Source organism: Eriocheir sinensis, chromosome 26 (genome assembly GCF_024679095.1).
Source record: "Eriocheir sinensis breed Jianghai 21 chromosome 26, ASM2467909v1, whole genome shotgun sequence".
In the NCBI taxonomy this organism is placed as follows: domain Eukaryota; kingdom Metazoa; phylum Arthropoda; class Malacostraca; order Decapoda; family Varunidae; genus Eriocheir; species Eriocheir sinensis.
The window spans coordinates 9973000-10000826 of NC_066534.1; the positions used below are offsets into that span (position 1 = coordinate 9973000).

General features: G+C 42.5%; 1 protein-coding gene across 3 annotated transcripts in view; it reads left to right on the forward strand.

Moving 5' to 3' along the window:
- The window catches only part of LOC127003743 (O-glucosyltransferase rumi homolog), a 61535-nt gene that overhangs the window by 1402 nt on the left and 32306 nt on the right, over positions 1-27827 (forward strand). For 2 of the 3 annotated variants that reach the window (XM_050870726.1, XM_050870725.1), the window contains exons 2-6: positions 5533-5701; positions 10156-10252; positions 16723-16827; positions 19973-20142; positions 24129-24237. In XM_050870726.1, the coding sequence (XP_050726683.1) occupies positions 5533-5701; positions 10156-10252; positions 16723-16827; positions 19973-20142; positions 24129-24237 (650 nt within the window). Of the gene's footprint in view, positions 1-5532; positions 5702-10155; positions 10253-16722; positions 16828-19972; positions 20143-24128; positions 24238-24626; positions 24748-27827 lie in introns of all 3 variants that reach the window. The other variant, XM_050870727.1, reaches the window with a different exon arrangement.

The window sequence follows — 27827 nt, forward strand, 5'->3', positions numbered from 1 at the left end:
TTCTAGCCATGGAGGTAGAATTGGTGGAGTCGACATCAGCCCAGTTAAGTGAATCCACTGAACTGTCATTTTTAGGGCCGCAAGGTTGTGGAAACCTGCCAGGTGTCAGGTCTCGTCAGGTCAGGCCCCCCGTGTATCCCTCATCTTCCGGTCCTAAAAATGACAGTTCAGCGGCTTCACCTCAATGAATGGGATTATCGGGCCGTGTCGACTCCACCAGTTCTACCTCCATGGTTCTACCAGACTGCCACCCATGCGCATCTCCTCAGTTAATGTTTTTATTTATTTATTTATTTATTTATTTATTTATTTTTTTTACGTCGTTGCCTGTTGCGCCGGTAGGCATCTTCCTGGTGGGGCCTGATGGTCGGCCCAAGGCTTCTTCCAGGTGGGGCCTGATGGTCGGCCCAGCCCGTTCTGGCGCAGGCGAGTGTTTATAGTGGCGCCATCTTGCATTGGCTCATGCTGCCCCCCCGGAACTCGTTCTTGATTCGCTTGGATGGCTTCCTCTAGAGTCCGGGTTGATGGGTGGTCTTCAGGACAGCATGTGGGTAGTTTTAAGCCACTCGGCGGTGACTGAAAAATCCGAGTGGTAGCGTGGGGATTCGAACCCGCGTCGTCCATCACGCAGTGAATGTGGGCCCAGTACGCTACCAGTTCGGCCACCGCCTGGACATCAGGAACACTGTTTTGCCAGATTGAAATGTATGCGCTTTCCTTAAGTCCGTGTGTGTGCACAGCCTCAGATACACTTCTCCATTACCACATAACATGAACATGGCACCCAAGAGACAAACCAAAACACTTGCTATAAGCACCCCAAAGCATTTGAGAAAGCTGTTCACCATGCAGAAGAATTCAGATTTGGGAGAAGTTACATTTTGGTATGAGTTAAGATGCGGTAGGGAGAGCATACCACGTGAATCCAGGTCCTGCCTGGCTCAGCTTCTACTCGCCGGCCAAAGTTGCAAAGTTATGCATTTTCTGGTGTAGTGTTACCACGCTGGGCAACGGAGCCATCCTGGCAGCGCTGCCTTCCACATTGTCAGCGAGCGGGCCATGCCATACACTCACACTCTCTCTTACTCTACCATAATCTCTATTGCTTTCTAAATCATACTTGAAAAAAGATATGAAACGGTAATTGTGGAGATTGACTCCGCGCCTCCAAAATACGGCATTGCGCTTCACTATTATACATGTCGTTAAGGGACACATATTTAAACTACTCCAACCGAATTTTAAATAACCTGACCTCTAATAGGGGGGCTTCGCCTCTCTCGATCCTCCCAGTGTAGTAACACTGCACTGTGACTGCAGAAGAAAATGCATAATTGGCAACTGAGCCAGGCGGGAGCCAGATTCCGTAAGTGCCCAGGAGAGTTTCTGGGGGGGGGCACTAATTTCATACGGATTTTCAAATAGTACGGGGGTCCTGGGTCCCTAACCCCCGTACTATTTGAGGGAAGACTATATTTTCGCCGTAAGTAGAGCACAGAAACGCTTCATTTCAGGTAGACAGCATCATTTGTACTTGACAGTAACAATCAATTTTAACAGAAAATAACAAAAATAATAAGAAAAAAATGATATATGTGTGTGTGTAGAATTCCTCTTTCCTCGAGTTACCCAGTGGCTTTTATTTTTTTTTTTTTTTTTACAACAAAAGAGCCAGCTCAAGGGCAACAAAAATTATATATATAAAAAAAAAGCCTGCTTCTCAGCACTCCCACAACAGAAAATAGATAAGAGTAGCCAAAAAAAAAAAGGTCATTTTCGGGTGGAGAGGTGTCTTGATACACTTTTCTTGGAAGAAGACAAGTCATAGGCAGGAGGACATACAAACGAAGGAAGACAGCTCCAGAGTTTATCAATGTAATGGATGAAAGAGTGAAGATGCTGGTTAACTCTTGCATAAGGGGTTTGGACATTATAGGGATGGGTTAGAGTGGACAGTCTAGTGCAGCGGTGCGTGGGAGGAGGGGAGGCATGCAGTTAGCAAGTTCAGTAGAGCAGTCAGCGTGAAACTATCGATGGAAGATAGAAAGAGAGGCAACATGGCGGTGGAATTTAAGAGGTAGAAGACTATCAGTAAGAGGAGGAGAGCTGATGAGACGAAGAGCCTTAGACTCCACTCTGTCCAGGAGAGCTGTGTGAGTGGAGCCCCCCCACACATGAGATGCATGCGCCATACGAGGGCGGACAAAGCCCCTGTAAATGGACAGCAACTGTGCGGGGAAGAAGAACTGGCGGAGATGGTACAGAACGCCCAGTCTCGAGGAAGCTGATTTAACCTCTTCACTACGAGCTGTCAAATCGCGCGCCCTTCCCATATCCGAGTACTATACCCGAGAAGAAATAAAACACACACTGGCTGAAATGACCATGACGCAGTATACGCGTCACTCGGATATGCTACGAGAGACGAAATGACGCGTATACTGCGTCATCGGATGCAAGGGGTTAATAAGAGAAGAGATATGAAGTTTCCAGTTGAGATTTTGAGTTAAGGATACACCGTGGATGTTTGGTGTTGAAAAAAGGTGATAGCTGAGTGTTGTCAAAGAATAGGGGATAGTTGTTTGGAAGATTGTGCCAAGTGGATAGGTGGAGAAACTGTGTTTTTGAGGGGTTGAAGGACACCAGGTTCTTGCCCCAATCGGAAATAATAGTAAGGTCTGAGGCCAAGCGTTCTGCTGCCTCCAGCCTGGAATCGTTTAGTTTCTGTTGGGTGGGTCTTCCATTAAAAGAAGTTGAGTAATACAGAGTAGAGTCACCGGCGTAAGAATGGATAGGACAGTTCGTTTTGGAAAGATCATCAATGAACAAAAGAAAGAGAGTGGGAGATAGGACAGAACCCTTGGGACACCACTGTTAATAGGTTTAGGGAAGAACAGTGACCGTCTACCACAGCAGAAGTAGAACAATCAGAAAGGAAACTGGAGATAAAGGTACAGAGGGAATGATAAAAACTGTAGGAGGGTAGTTTGGAAAGCAAATATTTGTGCCAGACCCTATCAAAGGCTTTTGATATGTCCAGCGCAATAGCAAAGGTTTCACCGAAACGGCTAAGAGAGGATGACCAAGAGTCAGTTAGGAAGGCAAGATCACCAGTAGAACGCCCCTTGCGGAACCCATACTGGTGATCAGATAGAAGGTCAGAAGTGGAAAGGTGCTTTTGAATCTTCTGGTTAAGGATTGATTCAAAAGCTTTAAATAGACAAGAAAGTAAAGCTATAGGTCGGTAGTTTGAGGGATTGGAACGGTCACCCTTCTTAGGCACAGGCTGAATGAAGGCATACTTCCAGCAGGAAGGAAAGGTAGAGGTTGACAGGCAGAGGCAAAAGAGTTTGACCAGGCAGGGTGGCAGCACAGAAGCACAGTTTTTAAGGACAATAGGAGGCACTCCATCAGGTCCATAAGCCTTCTGAGGATTGAGGCCAGAGAGGACATAGAAAACATCATTCTTAAGAGTCTTAATAACAGGCATAAAAGAGTCAGAGGGGTGATGAGTAGGAGGAATATGCCCAGAATCGTCCAGAGTGGAGTTTTTAGAGAAAGTTTGGGAGAAGAGTTCAGCCTCAGAGATAGATGAGATGGCAAGCTGGCTATATAGTGCATTGTCTCACCACCCCCTTGAGTCGGGGACGTGGCATGAGGCTCACGCGGGAGCTCCGCTCCCCCTCACATCAATCCCGCTGTCTTTTTTCTTTCTTCCTTCCTTCCTTCCTTCCTTATACCTCCTCCCTGCAGTGTGTGTGAATGTGTGTGTGTGTGTGTGAGAGGGAAAGAGAGAGAGAGAGAGAGAGAGAGAGGGGTCTCTTCAACAAGTTTCAGCTTGCTGCTCCTCGATCCTTCCCTCCCTTTCTCACCATCTAATCTGTGTGTGTGTGTGTGTGTGTGTGTGTGTGTGTGTGTGTGTGTGTGTGTGTGTGTGTGTTAGATTTACATTGATTTATATAGAAAAACAGACCCCAGGGTCCAGAGAATACCGGGTCTGATCAAGGGGCGACCAAAATTCAAAAGGACTGCACATGCAGTGACGTCACTAGGTGCCAGTGAGGGTCCAAGGGTGTGTTGCCTGGCAAGTCTGTGTTGTAATGTATACCTTTGTGAAAATTATATTTTTTCTGTGATAAATAAAGGATTTTCAACATTAATATCTTATAAACATGGTCAACAGAACACAGGTGTGTGATATTGTCCTTGTTGCTTCTTTCAGCCCTGTTAACCTTGAGGACTTTACTGGGTTTAATGATTATGAACTACTGCAATATGAAAGGAGTGAGTTGCTGAGGGAGGGTGCTGCACGTCTAACTGTGCAGGAGGGCAGTGACTGGTGGTGGTAGGGTGGACTCTCACTAAACCGATCCACTCCCATCTATTACAGTACCAGATATAAAATGTTCTACATTCATTCTGCATTATTTTTTTCTCAACATCTTGTAATTATAGAGTTCATAAGTGTTGTGGAGACCATTGCCAACCACTCACATTAACCCTTTAATTTATTTTTATTATAAACCATTGAAATTACTGTCATCAGCATCACAGACAGCTATTTTTGTATATAATGGCAAATTTTCATAGAAATGTCTCTTTAGATGCAACCATGAGGGGCATAAGCTATGTGACCAGAAGTCCATGTTCCAAATATTGGCGCACTGTGATTTTCAAGGCTATATATAATAGGGGGGAGGAATTCAAGTTTTTATTTATTAGTTAATTATCAGCATAATCTTTGATCATCCTTTGATCTATTTTATAATTACTATATTAACGCAAGATAAAATCTTTTTTTTTTTTTTTTTTTTTTATTGTATCAATATTTGTGTAACCCTTGAATTAAAGCCACATCTATGATTCTCATTTATTGTGGATATCACATTTTGCTAAAATGGCTTACTGGTCAGTCCTCACAGCTTTAAGATATCTTATAGTCTTCTACATTCATATAGTCCCATATGGCTTTTCAAATTCTGCTCTTCTAACTTTCCACCTCAATGTGTACCTGTGGATCATTTTAGACTGAAAAACAGGTGTGTACTAGATATAGATCTCTTTCAGCACACATTTCAACAAGGTACAGTCATCCCATCAGATTTCCAGGGCTTAAGGACTGAGACTTAGGGCCGCTTTCACAGTCGTTTTGTTTGTTTTGATCGTTACCAATGGTGACGATCGCCGCTATAGTATTTATACGTTAAACTGGCCGATGCGGTAGAGGCGGCTGCGGGGTTAGCCTAGCCCTGCACCTTGCCACACTCACACACCTCTCACTTCCTCTGCAGCCGCCACTACCCCATAGGCCAGTTTCACGTGGAAAATTATAGCGTCGATCCCCGCCATTGGTAACGATCAAAACAAACAAAGTGACTGTGAAAGCGGCCCTAAATCTGACTAATACAAAAATACAAACTCTTTAAATATCTATTGAGATCTAGAAATGCTGCAGATTGGACTGAATTGTACTATTGCTTATTATACTGAAAATATTTTTTTATGAAATGTCTAAACAAACTTCATTTTCAGAGGCCAATGAAAAATGGGTTTCATACATAACAAATATAGATGAAGCAGTGTCAAGATATAAACCTTGTTCTACAAAGAAATGTTCGTGTCACTATCATTTAATAAAGAGAGATTTGTCTGCATTTGAAGATGGTATCCAAAAAGAGGCAGTTCAGTCTGCCAGAGAAAGGTACAGTATTTTTTTCCTCTATGCATGTATGTATATTTGTATCTATGCAGCAAACACACATATACACATAAAGGAAACTTTTACAAAACAAAGTACACAAGCTCTAACCAAAAATTATGCAGGTTAGGTTAGTGAGATCTTTTCTATCTCTATCTGGGATGATCGATCATAACAGTTCTTTCCACATTTTTCACTTATTCATCAGGACCTTGAGTGAATTGATTTGGATAACTGAGTGTTGTTTTATTAAACACAGTGCAATAGGTAGAAGTGGAAGGCTATAAATGCTTTAAGCTTAAAAGTCTGTTTTCATGATATAGATACCTAAAACAGAAAATTGTGGCTTTTTCTTTCAGTTTTATCATTTTGTGTGTTTGCAGTTCAGTAATGAAAGAATGTATGAGAGGTTTGGTATAGGTGTAAGAGGAAAGGGAGTGGATTGTGAAGTGGTTGAATGGGTTTAAATTGTTGAATGTGATCTGAGAGGGTTTTGACATGTGATTAGAATAAATGAGGATGACTTTGAGAAGAGAGTAAATGAGGGCAGGGTTGAGGGAGGTGTTAAGGGGACCGTCCGCTAGATTTCTATTTTCAGAACTATTGGACAAAAAAATCTAACTCTCGTGTCTTTTAGACGTGAATGATGTAAGAATATTGCGGAAGTTTCAAAAGATTATGATGAATCGAAAAAAAATGCAGTCAAACCTTGGTTTACGAGTGCCTTAGTTTATGAGTGTTTTGATTTACGAGCAAGAAAATCCCACAAGAAATGCCTTGGGTTACAAGCGGTGACTTGGTATACAAGCATCCTGTTCCTTTTTATTTATTTATTTATCTTTTTATTTATTTATTTATTTATTTATTTATTTTTTATTATTATTATTATTATTTTTTTTTTTTTATTTATTTATTTATTTATTTTTTTTTTTTGCCACACCCTGGGCAGAGGCTGCCAGGGTCAACCACATGCGTTCCTTCGAGGAGAGACCACTAACCCTTGCCGGGTGATGGCTGATGAAAGGGAGGGGAGGATGCCGATAGACCGACTATCGGCTTATGTCAACCTAGTCGACCAAGTCGATCTTTCGGTGAGGACTGGTGTGTCTTTTTGTATACGTCGAAGATGTGAGCGTGGATTCCTTTTGTTCGCTGCAAGACAAGAGTGCTCAACAAAGAAAACAATAGGAATAGAGTCTCAGTCAGGGCTCCCACCTTGATCTAAAAATAATAAGGAACGCATCATCCCATTCTGCAATACAGAACGAATCCGGATTTTAAGGAACAAATGGCAACCCTAAAATTTCTCTGGCCTACCATGACTGACAGCTGCTGCCTGCTGCTCATGAAGGCAAGAGGAAGGGGGAAGAGACGTTACGACGTGTATTGTACACGTATTTCAGGACGAGCCTTGACAAACAGAATTTTATGGACTGGTTTTGTGGTTCACCAAAAGATGCGCTCACTACAGGTTTAAGATACAGAATTTTATCTGTTTAACCATTCAGACAGGCAAGTATGGAACAAATGGCGTTTCGTATTTTAAGGACATATCAAAAGCTTTTGATAGGGTCTGGCACAAATCTTTGCTTTCCAAACTACCCTCCTACGGTTTCTATCCTTCTCTCTGTACCTTTATCTCCAGTTTCCTTTCTGACCGTTCTATTTCTCTTGTGGTAGACAGTCACTGTTCTTCCCCTAAATCTATTAACAGTGGTGTCCCACAGGGTTCTGTCCTATCTCCCACTCTTTTTCTGTTGTTCATTGATGATCTTCTTTCCAAAACGAACTGTCCTATCCATTCCTACGCTGATGATTCCACTCTGCATTACTCAACTTCTTTTAATAGAAGACCCACCCTACAGGAACTTAACGACTCGAGGCTGGAGGCTGCAGAACGCTTAGCCTCAGACCTTACTATTATTTCTGATTGGGGCAAGAGGAACCTGGTGTCCTTCAACACCTCAAAAACACAGTTTCTCCACCTATCCACTCGACACAATCTTCCAAACAACTATCCCCTATTCTTTGACAACACCCAGCTATCACCTTCCTCAACACTAAACATCCTCGGTCTATCCTTAACTCAAAATCTCAACTGGAAACTTCATATCTCATCTCTTACTAAATCAGCTTCCTCGAGGCTGGGCGTTCTGTACCGTCTCCGCCAGTTCTTCTCCCCCGTACAGTTGCTGTCCATATACAGGGGCCTTATCCGCCCTCGTATGGAGTATGCATCTCGTGTGGGGGGGCTCCACTCACACAACTCTTCTGGACGGAGTGGAGGCTAAGGCTCTTCGTCTCATCAGCTCTCCTCCTCATACTGATAGTCTTCTACCTTTTAAATTCCACCACAATGTTGCATCTCTTTCTATCTTCTATCGATATTTCCACGCTGACTGCTCTTCTGAACTTGCTAACTGCATGCCTCCCCCCCTCCCGCGGCCCCGCTGCACTCGACTTTCTACTCATGCTCATCCCTATACTGTCCAAACCCCTTATGCAAGAGTTAACCAGCATCTTCGCTCTTTCATCCCTCACGCTGGTAAACTCTGGAACAATCTTCCTTCATATGTATATCCTCCTGCCTACGACTTGAACTCTTTCAAGAGGAGGGTATCAGGACATCTCTCCTCTCGTATTTGACCTTGCTTTCGGCCACCTCTTTTGTTTCTTTTTTAGGAGCAGCGAGTAGTGGGCTTTTTTTTATTATTGTTTTCTTTTTTTGTGTGCCCTTGAGCTGCCTCCTTTGTTGTATAAAAAAAAAAAAAGGAAAGGGTGGCGAGTTTGCAACTCTAAGGCGTCATCTGGCGATATATGTCCTTCTTGAACGACCTCCCATTCTTGAGACTTTTTCACCTCCCTCCCTTAATCCGCCAGCACGCTCTATCTTGTCCATATGATTGGATAAACTAACATTATTTCTCATTTTGTCACTCATATAGGACAACACGCTTTAATTTAGTCACAGTTACGGGATCTTCAGTTCATTAGGAGAATTTCAGAAGCTACTTAGCATCATTGCATGCGACTTGAGTTTCTTAAAACGTCCTTTTTCTCTACAAGATATTGACAAATGGCATCGTTTCACTTTCTTGTTTCTAACGATGACGATGATGTTTTCATACCGTGAAGTTCTTACTGCACTAGCCCACATGTATCTCTCAGCGGCTTTAACTTATTTTTCACATCTTTTCGTAAAATCACTACGGGACGGTCCCCTTAAGGAAGACCAGTGATTGGATTAATCTTGTGTCAGCTCTGCCTCTTTGCCATAAATTCTTTCAATTTCTTATGTACAACCATACTGCCTTGCACACTTTCTTCTGTTTGTCACAAGCCTTTTGCATTTTGTTTCCCTTAACACCTTATTCCACATTCTCTTCATCCTATAGATTGTATATAAGTTGTTCATATCCACTACTTTTATCCTTGAGTTTTACTTCACATAGAACATAAATTTTTCCTCTTTGAGGTAGGGTGGATACTAGTCAGTGGTGGGCATGGTCTCGCTAATCCGCTGACCGCTAATTAGGGAAGCTACTTCCCAACTTAATTAGCTGATTAGCATTTTCGCTAGCTTTGGAAACAGTTAGCGGACCAATTACCTTCCACTAAATGTAGTTCCTCTTCTGCAAACTTAAAGTCCACTAAAAAATCATACAGGTTTGTTCTTGTCTGTTGTGGGCAGAGGGCTTCCATTTTGGGGTAAATTATGCCTTAAAGTAGGGTAATTGGACAATTATTAAGAAAACTTTTTGGTGTTTTAGGGTCACATATATTCCATTTCCAACTCTTTGAACTCGGGATTCAATAACAAGAATTCAATATTTTTCACCTGACAAGAAATACTTAAAATAATAAAAATAAAATTGTCAGTTATGGAAAAAAGTAAAAATGCGTAAATTTGCAGAAAATCTTTGATAAAATATATGGATTTAGGATAAACTAGAAGCTTTTTTCTCTTCTCTTCTTGTTGTTGCTTGTATGTTTTTTTTTTATTTGTGTAGACCTTCATCATCATCTGATTTTGGCATGCTATACCTTTCTGGAAAGCTCTATGACTAAGCTACAACATATTGAAATTTCAGGTCACTAGGTCTGCTTTTATGGTTTTAGAGCCAAATACTAAACCGAAGCTAAATCCTTATAAAAAAGTAGTGGTTAGCATTAGCTCTCACTAATTTCTTTATTAGAGAGATTTAGCGTAAGCAAAGTTAACTTTTTAGTCAGTGGATTACCAGTTAACAAAACTAACTTTTTGGTTAGTGGTGCCCACCACTGGTACTAGTAAATTCATAAATCATTTTTAATTAATATTAAGGAAGATCATGAAGTGAGTTTCCTGTTGTGTTTGGAATATATGGTGTTGGTTTCTTGCTGGAAATTTCTTGCCTTCTAGGCATGACTACAAATCCTCAACAATATTCTAGTAATCGTGAAATTTTTTGTTACAGGGGAACATTTTACCAGATCATTGATCATGAATTGTACAGGGAGCGAGATTGCATGTTCCCAAGCCGGTGCAGTGGTATTGAACACTTCATTCTAAAGGTAACTCCAGGCAATTAAAGGATGTTCCCTAAAATCTATGGCATCTAATGATCAATTCTTATCATTGTAATCATTGAAGGTTTAAAGGCATCAGTATTGTAAGCAATATAAATTAAGTTGATATTATCTTAACCTCTTGATGCATGATAATTTTCAATTACTTTTCTTTTCCATGATTATTTGCATTACCCCCTCCTGGGCAGCTCCTGCCATTTTTCCCACACTCCAAAATATGTGGCTTCTCAGCTAATTTTAACCTAATTTAATACTTTCATCCATATTAGTTATATTTCAGTGGCTTTGTTATTGGTTGTAGTTTACCATGAGCTCATAGAAATTACAAAAGAACCTGTTAGACCCATTTATGGACACAAAATGCTGTACAGTGGATTGTTGGGAACAAGGGGTCTCCATCTGTTCCAGGGAAGGGGAGGAGGAGAAGGAGGGAGGAGCTCCTTAGGGTGGCGTGTTTTAATGTGAATGGGATGACTGAGGAAGGGAAGAGAAAGGAGTTAGTAAACGAATTCCAGAAAAGAAGGATTGATGTATTAGGTGTGAGATGCATATGAAAGAATGTGGTGTGTGGGAGTGATGGCTGGGAGAGGCTGTGGGAAGGTGTGAAATGGGGAGTAATTTGGGCAGGGGTAGAGGGCGGAAGGGGGAGACAGGGATGTGCATTATCGGCTTCCCCATGAGTGTGGGCAGTTGTGAATGGGCATGGTTGGTGTGACTGGAGGGCAGTGTGGATGACGGGAAAGATAAGGATAGTAAGGTATGCATGGGTGTGTCTATGTGCGCCAGTAAATGATAAGGGAAGGAAAGGCAAGTGTGAGATGAAAAGCTTGTAGGAGGACTTAGGACAGTGTTTTAAAATCTTTGGAAGTGAAAGAAGAATTATTTTGTTAGGGGATATGAATGCAAAAGTGGGAACAGGGAGATTGATGGTGTGGTTGGGAAAGGGTGTGAATAGAGTGATTGAGAATGGACAATGCCTTGTGGATCTTTATGCTGAGAGAGGTTTGTTCTTGGCAAACACCTCCCAGCACATGCTAATTCACAGGTATACATGAACAAGGGGAGACATAAGGAGTGTAATGGATTATGTAGCTGTGGATATGATGTTGCAATAGGATGTACAGTACCCTCTCGAGTTTCGTGATCCACGAGTTTCGCGGTTAGTCCTAAATTCTTACCATCCCGACTTTCGCGCATTATCACCCCGAGTTTCGCGCTGCTTTGACACGTATGGGTCACGTCTACTTACCATCAGCGTCACGCACGCTACCTTTAAAGGTAGTAACACACTGGACGTTTTCCTCCAAACATTGTGGCTATGGCAAGAGAGAGAGAGAGAACGGGTCGTTTTGAAGCCGCAGTTGAAGGTGGCTGCCTTACGATTGCCTGACAGTTCTCAAAACACGCTTCTGATTCGCTGGGAGTCCGATGACGTCATCACCGACGCTCACCCTATCAGCGGCTTCACTGCCTTAAGGGGGGCGACTTTGGGGGGGGGGGGGGTCCTTCTGCGCATATGGTACGTCCAATAGCTTTGAAATCTTAGTATGTTGATTGTTACTATAAAGGTATGTTATTCTGTGAATTTCATCAAATTCGGGGGAAGTTTAGGAGAGACTCAAAGTTTTTTTTTTTTTTTTTTTTCATTGTTTCACAGGCTTTATTTTTCAGTTAATCAGTTTGAAAAAAATACCATAGAAACTTTGTTTACCTATCTACATTTTGTTGGAAGTAACTTTTTGATTTTTTGTTTTGTCTTCGAAGAAAAAAAATTACAATCTTTTATCAATTATTATTTTCTCCTCTCTGTGTCCCATTTTCTTTTGACATTATTGAAAATCTATTTCCAACAAAAAATTGCCCTTAAGTTGTAGTTTCAGCTGATACCTAACAAAAGCTGATCAGACTTTTTACAGATTTTGTGGAATTATTTTAAGTTTAAAAAACTAATTTTCGAGGTATTGGCTCCTAAAGATTTTTTTACATTTCATTCCTGTCTTGCCATTTGCATTTATTTGATTGGCATGAAATTTTCACATATTATTGTGTATATCTTGTTGACTTACTGGAGAATGATCAGGCATCTGGGCCCGCGGCACTCCGGCGTAGCACGAATGCCGCAGGAGTCCCTTGCTTCTACACTACTCTCTTGCTTGTTTTCTGAGGTTTGGCCGCTCCATAAGCCCTCTTGATGTTGGTGACTTTTTCTGGTTGCCTTGCGCTTGTACATCATTTGTAAGGACGTTTTTTTTGGCTGGAGAGGAGAGAAAAGTACGACATAGTCTTCCCGTCTGCGTCTCGCTTGGCACTGGCGTGGTGGCACCTGTCTTCCTCCCCTGCCTCTCCGCACGAAGAAGAGAGGATGACAGATAACAAAATTTACGAAGAAATAAAATATTCTAATGCAATTTTTACGTATATACGAATGATACCATGAACGTCTTATGACGCGCATGTCCGACTATGACTCAAAAGCCCCCCCAGGGGGGAGGGGTTTTAATTTTACGAAAACAAACCTCACCACATGGTAATTTAGGGTTTCCCGGCCACGCTGAGCGAAAAACGTACTCGTCCGATTTTAAATATATTCATCAAAAAATACCCCGTAGTTGCCTCCCTTAAGGCGGTGTCACAAAGGCCGTTTTCGTCCAACCGTTGGGGGTACAGGCAAGGCCCGTACGCTTAACCGGGAGCGAGTTCACAGTTATCCGTAAGCTGGTGTTACACAGGTCTTTTTACTTCCCACCGAGTTGGCGCCAGCTAGGGCAACCGGCAACTCCAACTTTTCCGGGTGTGCGTCACACACGGCCAAGGTCAGTTGCCCGTATCCACATCCACAACGTAAACAAAGCACTTGCCCTGTATCTACATGGCGTCGTCTGCTAAATTAAGGGCTGTCGCGGTTTGTGCTGCCATTACCCAAATTGTGGACTTGTTGCTGCAGTTAAATGTAAGGAAGAAACAGTTGTGGGTGTGGCGTGCCTGTGGTTCCTCCGTGCCAGTTCTCATTGTCACCAATGCGCATGCGCGGCCAACCCACCCATCTTGACTCAACCACATAAACACATGGATTGAATAACAACACACACACACACACACACACACACACACACACACACACACACACCAGACTCATTAGGAACCATTGCAGATGTTTCTGACAAACAGAAACGACTTCACCATTTCTTGAGTGTTAGAACGTATTTGGTGAGTGGCTCACATGAACCAAACCTAGCTCTTGGCAAGAAGAGAGCAGTCGTCTTTAACACTGCTCTCTTCTTGCCATTGGGTATGTTTGGTTTGTATGAACCACTCACCAAATAAGTTCTAACACACTGGGAAATGGCGAAGCCATTTTTGTTTGTGAGAAACATCTGGCATGGTTCATGAGTCTGGTGCGTGTGTGTGTGTGTGTGTGTGTGTGTGTTTCTTGTTACTCGATCGGAGTCTAGATGGGTGGGTTGGCTGCTCACATGCAGTGGTGACAATGAGTACTGGCACAGAGGAACCACAGGCATGCCACACCCACAATAGCTTATTCCTTCCATTTAACTGCAGCAACAAGTCCATAACTTGGGTAATGACAGCACAAGCCGCGAGAGCCCTTACTTTAGCAGACGATGCCATGTTGATACAGGGCAAGTGCTTTGTTTACGTTGTGGATGTGGATACGGGCAACCGACCTTGGCCGTGTGTGACGCACACCCGGAAAAGTTGGATTTGTCGGTTGCCCAAGCTGCCGCCAACGCGGTGGGAAGAAAAGGGCTCAGTGTGACACCAGGTTACGGTCAACCGACAACTCGCTCCCAGATGGGTGCACGGGCGTTGCCAGTGGCCACAACGGTTAGAAGAAAACGGCCAGTGTGATACTGCCTTAAGGCAGCGAGGCCGCTGACCGGGTGAGCGCCAGCGATGACGTCATCGGACTCCCGGCGAATCACAAGTGTGTTTTCAGAGCTCAGCCAATCGTAGGGCTTCATGTGTGGCTTTAAAACGACCCGTTCTCTCTTCCTATTTTCTTCCTTTTTCCAAGGTACGTTTTTTAGATAACAAGGGAGTAAAGGAGGAAAAAAATTGAGTTCCGGGGCGGGCAGCATGAGCCAGTTAAAATGGTGCCACTCTAAACAGTTGCCTGAGCCATGGCGGGCTCGAGGCCGACCATCAGGCCCAGATGGATAGTCTACCGGTGCCATAGCCGACATGTAAAAAAAAAATTTTTTTTAATAAAAAAACTCCACGGGCCGGAACAGATAAGCACTTTTTCAGTGTTTTCAATACCTTGAGTCTTGCGATTCTCGAGTTTAGCGCTATACCTTTGGAACGAAGCGAGCACGAAACTCGAGAGGGTACTGTAGTAGATGCAAAAGGTATGAGAGGAATATTTAATGGATCTGATCACTTTACTCTGATCCCTAGGCAGGTCTCGATACAGCAGCACAACACACTGCTCTGTGACGAGTAAATATGTCGGCAATGCCGCATATTTGCCAACACTGCTTTGGCAGCCCTGTCGTAAACAATCAGTGTTGCTGTTCTAGCAATTTTCCCCGCTAGATCTAAGGATTTTGGGTAATGACCTAGCAGGAAAATTTGCCATCTAGCAGCTAGCATTTTTGTGAAAATGCCTATTTTGGCATTTTTGGAGGGTATAATTATTGTTTTACTTAAAATTTAGTGATTTGGGACTCTGATCTAGCAATTTCTTGGGGTGAATCTAGCAGGACTTACAATTTTTCAATGGCAACACTGTAAACAACGGCAGATCAGATCTGAGCTGTTGTTTTGGATGCCAAATAAATGAGATTCTACTGTTGTAATACTGGTCTGATATATGCTTCGGATACTTTTCCTCTGTCTTTCAATGGAATGCTTTTATTTATCAGCAGTCCTTCTATCTCCACTTCCTTGTTGTTGTTTCTATTCATATTCCTACTGCTCCCTCCACTCCACCCTCACTATCTAACAAATCGCCAAGATGCCAAAACTGTTTCGGTTATTTATTACACTACCATCTACTTCTATGATTTCTGCCTCTTCTTTTTCTGGTGGATCCCCTCTATTGATTCTTCTTACACATACTGGACAGCAGAAATCTACAGTGGCCTTGCATTCAAAATTGGAATTTAGCCGGAGATTGCACTGCATTGGACAAACAAAAAAATCTGGAAAAAATTAATTTTGTCGAAGAATTTCTGAAAAATACACTCGACCCTCAATTTCCTGGAACTTGGATTTCCTGGACAAAATCCAGGGTCTGGCAATTGCCGGGCATATGCCTGGCCAAGTCCCAGAACCAAAATAGAATCCAGGTAAAAGATCTGTGGTTCAGCCAAGTCTGGCGTTTACTGGACATATGCTTGGCCAAGGCCGCAGCTGCAATGCTCATTAGGTGGCCATGTGTTTGTGATGGCGGTGGTCATGTCACCTCCACAACGGGCTCACTAAATCAGTAAACTTCGTATTCTTGTTCAGAGTTGCTGAGTTCCTTTTATATTATTTGCTGTTTGTGTATTGGTAATTCACTCTCTTTAAGTTTATTTGTATCTTCAACAAAATGTCCACAATGGGTTCAATAAGCTTCTTATTCTTGTGACATACATTCTTGTCTGTTTATGATTATCAGCTGAGCAGATACTTGTAGTTTTGATCATTTTTATTATAACTTTCATGTTTTTATGACCTAGGTTTCATATGTTGGACAAATTGTGGTAAAAGTCTAGGGCAGGTACTGAGTATTAGCAATTGCCAGACTGAGTATTGTAAACATCTGTGAATGGGCCATTTCCACGGACTGTAGTGATCTCCGATTCCTAGTAAGGTGCTCCTTCATATTAGTTCAGGAAATTGAGTTGCATGTACCATAAGAAATACAATGAAAATCCTTACATGCTTACGTGAAGTGGGAACAGGCATACTGATCTACCCAAGAAAATCAGTTGGCATCATGCACCATGGGTCTACCTGATTGGCTGAGAGTGACAAGTGCAGTGCGCCACGGAAGATTTTTCCACACGTAACAGAAATCTCTGCAGATTTGGGCCACTTGTCAGCTGGGGTTTGTTGCATGTTGGACCATTTTATACACATTAAAAGGCTGCATTGGATATGAAACACCCTGGACAAACACACACTGGATGCAATGCTGCTGTACCTCTCTTGATTACTACTGTTCAGCATGTGTGAAATGATATGTTTATTATGCCCTCCTTACCTTTTTCCTGTACCACATGAGTGGAAATCATAGTACAAAAGTACAAACAATAAAGTAAGAAACAATCAGTCATCATGCTATTCATAGTATTTCTTAAAAGTAATTTTAAGAGTTTACTTGGCCCTCTGTAATGCTAATTTTCCACAACCTTTTCAAGTATTATAGCAAGAAGGTTGCAGCCATTGCTAGACAACAGAAAAGAATGTGTTGCCTCCAGCATTTACATTATTCCTGTACACCACAGATCATTGACAAGTTGCCTGATTTGGAGATGGTCATCAACACAAGAGACTGGCCACAGATTCATCGTTCATATGGGATGAAAATGCCAGTGTTCTCCTTCAGCAAGGTATTCATTCACTTTTTTTAATTTTATTTTCATGAAAAACTAATCTCTACCCATTCATTTGTGTGAGACCTGTACAAATTCTGAATCCTTTTTTTTTTAATAAAATGTAGATTGAATCTTGATTGCTATTACTGCTTACAAAAGGATAGATAATATTGCCCCTCAAGGCTTTAACCTGTCCATTTCAGCTGAGTTGAGGCTTTGAGTGGCTGAGAAACAACTAAATATGGACCAAATATGAGACAAGCAAAACCGCATGGAATGTACATTAACGTGCTCCTCTCATAACCATGCAGCCGCTTGTATCTTTTTTCACCCAACATCGTTGTTACTGGGTGGTTTTGGTTACAAAATAAACCTGCTTGTGACAGCTGGCATCCAGCCCTGGTGCTCCTGCTGTCTTTGTTGTTCGTTGTGGCGCCTATAGATCTTGTTGGGTCCATTGCCCTGCACTGGCTGGCTGGCTTTGGGAACAAGGGTTACATGTCTTGCCTCAATTAGTGCTACAGGTAGACTAACCTGGGTACTGTATTGTGGATTGTCACATGTCACCATGACCTACAATTTATTACAACTTGAGGTGACAGGTTGTGGTTTCTACTGGCTGTATCAAAACACTGACACTATCCACATTTGGACACTGGTGGCTGTATTGATGCAGACAGGTTAATTCCTCAGGGACAGTTCTATGTGAGCATGAAGGGAGTGGTGGAGGGCCCACCCCACTCCAGCCCCTGGCCATGAACTCCGGTTATCACTGTGTGGCTATTTATGAATTACATTCAATCCGAAGAGGTGTGAGCATGGAGGTAAAGAGGGATTTGAAAAATACAATAATAGTACCAACCCTCACATATGCAAGTGAAATGTGGGCCTGGAATGAAAGTCAGAGGTCTAGAGTGCAGGCAGTGGAAATGAGTTATTTGAGGAGTGCTCGTGGTATGAGTAGAATGGATGGAATGAGCAATGAAAGTGTGTACTAGCGTTTTGGAATGTGTCACGGGGGTGAAGGGAAGAAGTGTGGAGTGGTGAAAGAAGTGAAGCGACAGACTTTAAAGTGGTTTGGCCACATGGAGTGAATGGAAGAGAGTAAGATGACCAGAAGGGTGTATGTGAGTGAGATAGAGGGAGGGAATGCTAGAGGACCACCTCCAGTGAAATGGAGAGATAGGGTGCAGGAGTACGTTAGGGAGAGGGGGGAAAGATCTTTGAGAAACTTTGTGCAGGCAAGGAGGGAGTGTCTGGATAGAGAAAGTTGGAAACTTCTGCTGTGGCCATCCCCTGTTGGAAACTCCTAGGAGCAGGCGTCGATGAAATGATGATGATGGTGAAATTTGGTGCGCACGCCGGTCCCAGATGCGGCGCGGGGCGCTGTTTTGGCCCGGCCATAGTGAGTTTCTTTGTGCACCATTTAATTCTGCATGTTTTCGTATATAATACATGATGATTATGTTGAGTTTATGGCTGAAAACTTGTTATATTCAATAGCGACATTTGAAATTTGGCGCGTGCAGTGATCTCAGATACGGCACGAGGCACTGTTTTGGTCTGGCCGTAGTGAAGGGGTTAAGGCAGCACGCATGACACCGACAGTAGGTAGACGTGACCCATGAATGTCAAAGCTGCACGAAAGTCAGGATGGTGAGAATTTAGGACTTAGCCCAAAACTCGAGGATCGGGAAACTCGGATAGTGTGAAACTCGAGAGGGTTCTGTAGTGGGCAACGTTAATTCTGTAGTGTCAGCAGTTTGTCCCTCGGTGCCTCCTAGGGCCTCTCAGGACAGTTCACACCTCCTCTGTATAGCTTCTGCACGCACACATTCGTGTTCTGTTTACTTTCCAAAGAATATACAGATTTTAGTTTATTCAGTGTTTGTCTGTCTCACCATTACAAGTCAAGACTACATCCTGAACAAGTTACTGTCAGAACAAAGGTGCCCAGGGTCGTGATGAGGTGTGTGGGAAGTTGTGAGCACTTTGGCTGGCCACAAAAATGCTCAAGAAAATTTGCAGATACCCAAATATTTAACATATATGAACCTTTAACCCATCCGCTGCAATTGGCATGGATTTGGCTTCACTGGTAGCCTGGTAACATATACTCCCAGTTCTTTCTCTGCCTCTGTGGTGGATAGCGGAGTGTTTCCCATGTGGTATTGGTCTGCTGGGTATCGCCTCCCAAGGTGCATGACTTTACATTTTTCTTCATTGAATTTTAACAGCCACTTTTTGTTCCACTCTTGTAGTTTTGTGATGTCTTTTTGTAGGAAATCCATAGTCAAGGGGTTAATGTTAAATCCACAAATGTTGAGGTTCAACTCTCTACAGTGGACCAAAGATGAGTTCCAGGGGGCAGCATGAGCCAAAACAAGATGGCATCACTATAAACACATACCTGGACCATGAAAGGGCTGGGGTTGACCAGCAGGCCCCATCAAGATAACCTACCAGTGCAACAGGCCAAACGTAAAAAAAATAAAAAAAAAATAAAAAATCAATTCTCCAATGGCAGTACCCCCTGGTACCTTTTTACATAGCCAGTACTGTTAGCACCAGTAGTGCTGGTCCTGGTACCTGCTCAGCCCACCACCGACACCCTGTTTGTTTACGTTTATCAGCTGTACAGCTTGTATTTATGATCCAGCTTTTATTACTCATTTCATATTTTATTACCTAATTTTTATAGAAAAAAGTATTTATTAGTAAATGATTGGCATGGTATAATATGCTTAAGCATCTGAATTTGAAAAAGAAAATGGCTGAGACTTTGTGGTGAGTGCCCAACAATTAAGTGAGATCTTAATGCTACGTTTTGTAAGAAGTTTATGTATATAACAGAACAGTTTATAGTATGTATAGCTGATAAATATTTCTATTTATGATATTTTGTTGTGTTATGCATTTATACATAAGTCTTTACTCATGAATGGCTGAATGATCAGCAGGCAAACTGAAAATGTTTGGAGTGGCGCCGTGAAAATTCCTTTGGGGCTGCCTTTGTGTATTTGGGGGAAAGCCACAGATGTGCAGATCCATGAGTAGTGAACCCACAAGTACAAGGGTACAAGTATATATCATTTCAGTCTTCAAATATAGTACCTTTGAGATTTTTTTTATCTTGTATTTGTTTTCTATCCTCTTTTAGACTGATGACTACTCTGATATCACCTACCCTGCTTGGACATTTTGGGAGGGTGGCCCAGCCATTTCTCTCTACCCAACAGGACTGGGCCGGTGGGACCTCCATCGCACATCCCTTGCAGCTGCTTCTGAAAAATGGCCATGGGAAAAGAAGAAGTCCCACGCTTTCTTCAGGTACATAATCATATGCAATTTTTTTTCTTTTTTTTACATGGGAGTATCTCACTTATTAATTTGTCATGAAGCCATTTTTCTCTATACAACTGTTGTAACAATGGATAGACCTACCTATATATCATTTTATGGAGTCAGAGTAGGTTAAAGTTGAAGTTGAGGGGATTGTTCATGTGGTATTTCAGATATCAGCAGATTATCATGATTATGTAATATGTTATGGGTACAGAGATGTTGACCACCAAGGTTCAGATCATTTTGACAAAAAACAAACAAAAAATTTAAGTTTAGTAAAAATAAATATTTTGGTGTTATCCATTGATCAGTGGTAAAGATATGGGCATGCACCCCTATTAGTATATGAATTACTAAATAATTTTAAAATTACTTTGGCAATGAGGTGCTGAGGGTCAGATGGTTGCGGAGGCATTGTGCGGTAGATCTCCCAAATAAAGGAGTGTTAGGTGAGCCACATGCTTTCCACTGTGACCTTACACATGTTATTATGTTTTCGTTACATTTTCATTGCTTATTTCTGTTTTGTTTTGTCCAAGTTCACTCGAATGACAGCGTGGTGTGGTAGTGTTGGTAAACTGGCATGGACAGCACTACTTGTAAACAAACTAAAGTATTCGGTGCACCATGTTCATTTCAGTGCAGAATCAGTCTGCTCAAGCTCACCAGTACCTTACCAGTATCATTATAATAAGCAAGTGGATTGTGTATACACCTATTGGTACTCTTTAACCTCTCCTCTTAAGTTTGTCTCTTATACATTTTATAGTTTTGTGGACACTGTCATTTTTCTTAAACCAATTTAAGAAAAATGGAAGCATCGAGAAAGCTATAAATTGTATAAGAGACAAGTTTAAAAGGTGAGGTTTGAGAGTGCCAATAGGTGCATACATAATCATCTTGCTTATCATACTGATACTGGTAAGGTACTGGTGAGCTTGAGTGGACTGATTCTTCTGGAGGTGAATCTATTTTGGAATTGGCTGAGTTGAGCATGGAAACACGGGAAGGCACATGCGCAGTAGGGTGGGGACCAGGGGGGACAGATCAGTCCGGCACAGCGGATCTTCAATTAACCCTATCTTCAGCTACTTCAGTCAAGAGGAGCACCGGGGGACAGCATGGGCCCAGCAAGAGTCATGCATAACAGCTGCCACTATAAGTAAAATTAGCCTGCGCCACTAATGGGGTGGGGCCGTTCATAAGGCCCCTCAAGAAAGCCTACAAGCACTACAGGCAGCACATAAAAAAAAAAAAAAAAATTAAGAATGTTTGTAAATTCGGGCCCCAGAACTGTGCCGTTGTTTTGAGGGTGCCATTGTTTTGAATGCCGGATAAATGAGGTTCTACTGTATATAAGTAGTCCTCAAGTTACGATGTATGTGACTTTTGACATTCAAACTTCAACCAGGCCAATAATATTTGTAATATCTTGTGTTTTCCTTCACCCTTTGCATCATCAAGTTTTCCATCATCAATCTTAGCAATCTTTCCCCCAATGCCATTTCTCCACCACTGCTTTCAAACATCTCCCAATCTACCTCTTTACAATTAAAATCACCAACTAATAGTACTCTTTTGTTTGCCTTGAGTATTCTACTTAAACTCTGAATGGTATCTTCAGTCATGATTTCATGTTCTTTACTCCATGAGTTTGTTTTAGATGATACATACGTTGTTGTAATCGTCATTTTTTCTCTGTTTTTGTTCTCCAGATTTACACTCACTATTTCTGCTTTTCCTTCTAAATATACTACTGATTTTACTAATAACTCCTTTTTCATTATCATCACTCCTCCACCACCCTTGCCCACTCTATCTTTCCTCCATACATTGTATTTTTTATCAAACACAATTTGGATGACTTCATTTAGTTTAGTTTCTGTTAGACATACAATCATGGGCTCCTTCTCTTGTAGGTAGGCTTGTAGTTCCAGCTTACTAGATATTATTCTGTCTACATTTCTATACATCACACTTAATCCCTTAATTGTATTTGTATCAATCTTGTCAAACATTTGCTCTCTTTCTTCTTCTCCCTTATGTACCACTTTCTGACATGATCTCCCAGAACTCTCCAAAAAAATACCTCTTTTTCCTCATCAGATCTTACATTATTCCTTTCTTTTGCCTCTGCTAGAAGTTCGTTCCATTTCTTCTTTTCTTCATTTTTATTTTTATTTATATATATTTCCTTACATTCTTCTACTTCTCTTAGTTTAGTTGTTCTGTATAGTATTTCCTCCGTTACTTTCTGTGACTTCAGTCTCAGCTTAACTGGCCTTGTTTTGGCCTCTATGTAAGGACCCATCCTATAGATTTCTTCTACCTCATCCTCCAGGTCTTGAATTTCATCGTCTTTAAGTTTTTCAGGAGAGCCTGCACTGACTTCAGCTCCTCCTCCTCCCTTTTAGGTTTATAGGTAATGTTCTCTTTTATTCCGAATATTATTACACTTTTTTTCTTATCTGCTACATCTCTTACTAAATCTTCATTCTTTTTAATGACCTTGACCACCTCTTTCTACATTTTCCTTTTCCTCTTTTAGTTGCTTCTCAATTACTTGCTTAAAGTCTATATTTGCTTTTTCGTGCTCTACCTTCCAAGTCTTCATTTCACCCAGCACTTCCTCCTTAACTCGTTTTTCCCCCATATCCATTATCACTTTCAGGTCTTCATTTTCTTTTCATACTACTCCCAATCCTTCACCATACTTTTGTATTTTGCTAGCTTCTCTTTCAACTCCTCATTTTCCTGAACCAGGTGTTTCTCTCTCTTCTAGATTCCTTACTCTAGATCTTAGTTCACTATGCAGTCTCTTACCCCAGACATCCTCTTCTTCCTTGACCTTGACTCTGTCTATCCACGTATTTAGCTTCTTCACCAGCAATACTCTTCTGTATACGGATGATTCAATATCACCAAACCCTGAGAACGCAGGCTCAATGTTTTCGTAACACTCGTCACCTCTCAAGCCCCCCATGGCTCCTTCTAGAACATTCCGCTTTGTTCCCCTTCCTCCTCCTCTTTTCGGTGTCCACCACCCTTCATCCTCCTCACTCATCCCACTCAAGCTATTTAAGTTCTTTAGACGGGAGACGAACCACTATTACCGCATCGCCCCGGCCCAGTATCACAACTACCTGGCTGGCGAACAGCTGATCCTGGAGACGGGACTCGGGACCCCAGCGGCCGACGTGTTGCCTCTTCCCTGACTCAGCTCCGTCTGTGTGTGTGTGTTTCATTTTCATCACCTAGCTGCTACAATCACGGAATATTCAATGATCTTCCCTAAGTAAATTGATAAAATAGTGGCAGTCAGTGACACAGTCTATCTCAGATGAGCTTCTTGTCAACTGCTGAGCAGCGTTGATCAGGTTGAGACTTGAGAGTGGAGACGCGTATGAGTACTACAGGAATCAGACACGTTCGGTACAGGATCTTTCATGTGTCGTTGGGTATGTTTTCTCTGACACCGTCTAGTAATTTATCTCACTGGTCTGCAGTATTATTACATCCGGCGAATTATCATGAAATATAACATTTTTACACAAAAGAATCCACGTTAAATCACTATTCCTGGCATAATAACTCAACCCATAATGCTTGCCTGAAATGTCCACCCACAAGAGCCCCAATAAAAGCTAATTTCTCCCACAAATTTGTGGGAATTTCCCACGAAGTAGCAAAACTGGCCTTACAGTCGTGTGTCATGGCAGTAACAGGCTGGGATTGCCAAAGAGGCCACTCAAGAAAGCCTACAGATGCTATAGGCAACATGTTAAAAAAAAAAAATCCCTACAAGATAAATGATTACGTAAAGGAATTGGAGTTGGATGTATTTTTACCGACTCCGACTCCAGCGAAAAGTAACCAACTCCACCGACTCTGACTCTGACTCCGACTCTGACTCCACACCCCAGATGCATATGATCAGACATCATCTAAAGTATGCACTACTTATATTTCAGAGGGTCACGTACCAGCTCAGAGAGGGATGCACTCGTTTATCTCTCCAGGGAGTCTCCCCACCTTGTTGATGCCCAGTACACTAAAAACCAAGCTTGGAAGTCTGATGCGGTTAGTAGAATATATTGACAGAAATTATTTGTCATGTGTAAATATAAGATATACACTAAAGTTTCACTTTTGTATTATTTGGATTTAGCGAATTTGCATTAGGCGACTCCAATCAATAACCACCGTTTGGCAATTATTTCCACCCCTCCAGCAATCACTATGTTATATTTGGTGACCATAGTGTTGGATTTGACAAAAGTTTCCCCTAGGAAATGCCTGTTAACTTATTGCTGTATTTCCGTGCCAAAAGATTATTGGTGTTATACATTTACTCCCCCAGCTTTCAGTGGCTCGACCGCCATGTTGATGACGTCAAGCCAGCTGATGAAACAGTTATGAGTGAGTCTTAAGCATGTGATAACTTGTTCACCCCCTCTCACTCATGCCAGTGTAGCCCAGCGCTGTCTTCTGAGTGTGAAATGGCATTAAAGGCCTCTACAAGTGCTGGAGGGAGCAATTGGGGGATGAGGACAAAGATAAATCTCAGAGCGGAAGAAAAAGAACCTAAATGCAAGTATTGTGTGAGAAAGATATTGAGTACATTTGCAGCATGGGTCCAATGACAATACTATCTTTTTCTGATAGTTTTTGATGTGTTTCAGATTAATCTGATGTTTGTTTTTCTTGCAAATCACTATTTATTGCTTCCCCCTCTCCCCACCTCCTTCCAAAAACTAATGAGTTCTGTGAAACAAATAATGCAAATCAATACCACATAAATCACAGCTTCCCATATAAAAGTTTCATCCTCACAATTAGTGTAAATGAGGAAAAAATAACCGCACGAGCCCTCTCAAAACAATGGGGCTGACAAACTTTGATGCTGCCTCAGAAAGTTATTGTTGTTGTCACTGACAGTGACAACAACAGCAGTCTGCTCTCCTCATTATTTTGTGAGGGCTTAAGTGCTTATTTTTTCCTCATTTCTACTTTTTATGAGGACAAAACTTATATTACTGGTGATTTTGATTTGAAAGGAGAGATGGGGTACTTGTAAAAGGGAAAGAGGAGATAAAGGAGGTATGGAAGCAGCACTTTGAAACTGTAATGAATGAGAGTGTGGGAGGGAGAGCAGAAGTGACTAGTGTAGGAATAAAGATCAATGTAGGGCGGCCAGATCCACAAGGGAGGTGAGATAGAGGAGGCAATGAAGTTAAGAGTAAGAAAGGCCCCTGAAATTGATGGCATAACATTAGAAATGCTGAAGTATGGAGGAAGTGTAGTTGTGGAATGGATGTTATGGTTAGAACCTAGCATGGGAACAGGGTGAGGTGCCAGAGGACCAGAGAAGGGCTACTGTTGTGCTGCTATACAAAGGGAAAGGAAGCAAAGGTAATTGTAATAGTTACAGGGGAATAAGTCTACTCAGTGTGGCAGGAAAAGTGTATGGAAGGGTTTTAAATGAGAGGATAAAGAAAATAACTCAGAAAAGTGTAGGTGATGAACAAGGGGGTTTTAGGAAAGGGAGGGGTTGTGTAGACCAAATATTTGCACTGAAAATACTAGTTGTAAAGTACCTAGAGAAGGATATGAAGTTGTTTGTTGCTTTCATGGACCTAGAGAATGCTTATGACAGGGCCGACAGGAAGGATTTATGGGATGTTTTAAGCATATATGGTGTGGGAGGATGTTTGCTTGAGGGGATCAGATCCTTCTATAGGATGCGAGTGCCCCTGCACGTCAATGGTGAGCTGAATGAGTGGTGTTGGTGTGGGTGTGGGACAGGGGTGTGTGATGTCACCATGTCATTTTAATGTGTACATGGATGGTAGTATGAGAGAAATGAAAGCCAAAGAGAGGAAGCTAGGTTCAAGGCTGAAAGTGAGAGGTACAGAGGAGTCATTGGTGGCAGGCCTGTTTGCAGATGATACAGTATTGTTGGCAGAGAATGGGGAGATGCTGTAGAGGATAGTGGATGAGTTTGAGAGGGTGTGTAAGAGGAGAAAACTGAAAGTGAATCCTGGACAGAGTAATCAATGCTGGGGGGGGTGTTGCCTCGCCCACCCTACGATGCCAAGTCCAGGGGTCCCTTTGGACGAGTCCATGCAGGCCCCCTTCCCATTATGAGCACTTCCTTGCAAGATCTGTCAACTTGCTCGAGCCACAAACTCTGTGGGCGTCCCCTTGGCCTCCTCCACTCAGGATTGTCGATGAGCAGGGTCAGCTTCGGAGTAACATGCCACGTGCCCGTATGGCCAGAGGTGGCATGGGCAAACTGTGCAGGTAATATACGCTAAATCAGTCTCATGGAGTAGTTGTCGGTTCAACACAAAGTCATTCCAGTGATATCCATAGATGTTTATTACCAAAGGCATCAATCCGCCTCTACAAGTCCCTATTTAGTGTCCATGTCTCACAGCCATAAAGTAAGACAGGGAGCACAAGGGACTTGAAAATCCAGATCTTTGTCCTTCTACACAGGTATCAGCAACGCCATATACTCATGCTGAGCAAGTCCATAACTCCGTTGGCCAAGCCAGTCCGCCATAAGACTTCCTGGCAAGACTCACCATTGTTCTGAACTACGCTACCAAGGTATATGAAATTTTCCAAGATCTCAATGTCCTTGCCACATGTTTGTACAGACTGTACTGTTTTATCTTGCAAGCCTCCAGACACCTGTACCTTGGTCTTGGCCCAAGAGACCTCAAGTCCCAAGGGCTTCGCCTCCTCGTGCAGTTCCTTGAGAGCCATTACCAAAATCTCCAGCAACTACACCAGGATTACTGCATCATTGGCAAAAGCAAGGTCAGAGACCCTGGTGTCACCAATGGATGCTCTAAATGACTGGCCCACAACTCTGCCTAGTATCCAGTCCATACAAGTGTTGAAAAGTGATGGGACAAGGACACAACCTGCATCTCTCCCGCATTCACAGGAAAGAAGCTGAGCAAGTCCCCCCCCCACACTTCACAGCATTCTCAGTCACAGACTACAGGCCAGTCAGCAAACCAATAGCCTTTTGCAGGAATCCCACTGAGGTGCAGGAGATCCCAGAGCCTCATGATGTACTGAGTCGACGCCTTCTTGAGATCGACATAGGCTGCAAGCATCCCCTGTCGAAACCGGTCAGTTGTTGACTTACCAGGCATGAACCCATACTGTTCAGGTCTCTGTATCTTCAGCAGCTGGCTGCGAATTTACGTCAGCAATAGATGAGCAAGCACCTTGCCTGGCACACCAAGCTGCGTAATACCACGGTAGTTGTTGCAGTTCTGATGGCCCCCTTTCCCTATCCAGATATGGACGTTCTAGTCAGGAGGAATGGTACCAGATTGTCATACAGCAGTCAAGACTACATGCAACCCGCAGATTATTGCCTCACCTCCAGCTTTGAGCAGCTCCACGCTGATGTTACAGATACCAGTTGCCTTTCCACCCCTCAACTTTGCCACAGCCTCTCTGACCTCGTCAAGAGAGGATGGGTTTCCGTTGGTGGGTGGATCGGCATTGACCACCTGCAACCCAGCAACTGGAAGCTGCCCACTTGGAGGGTCTGCTGTGGACATCAACTCGAAGTACTCAGCCCAACAAACCCTCTGCCCATCTGTCTGACATGAGGCAGGCATTTACTGTTTGGATAGTGCTTA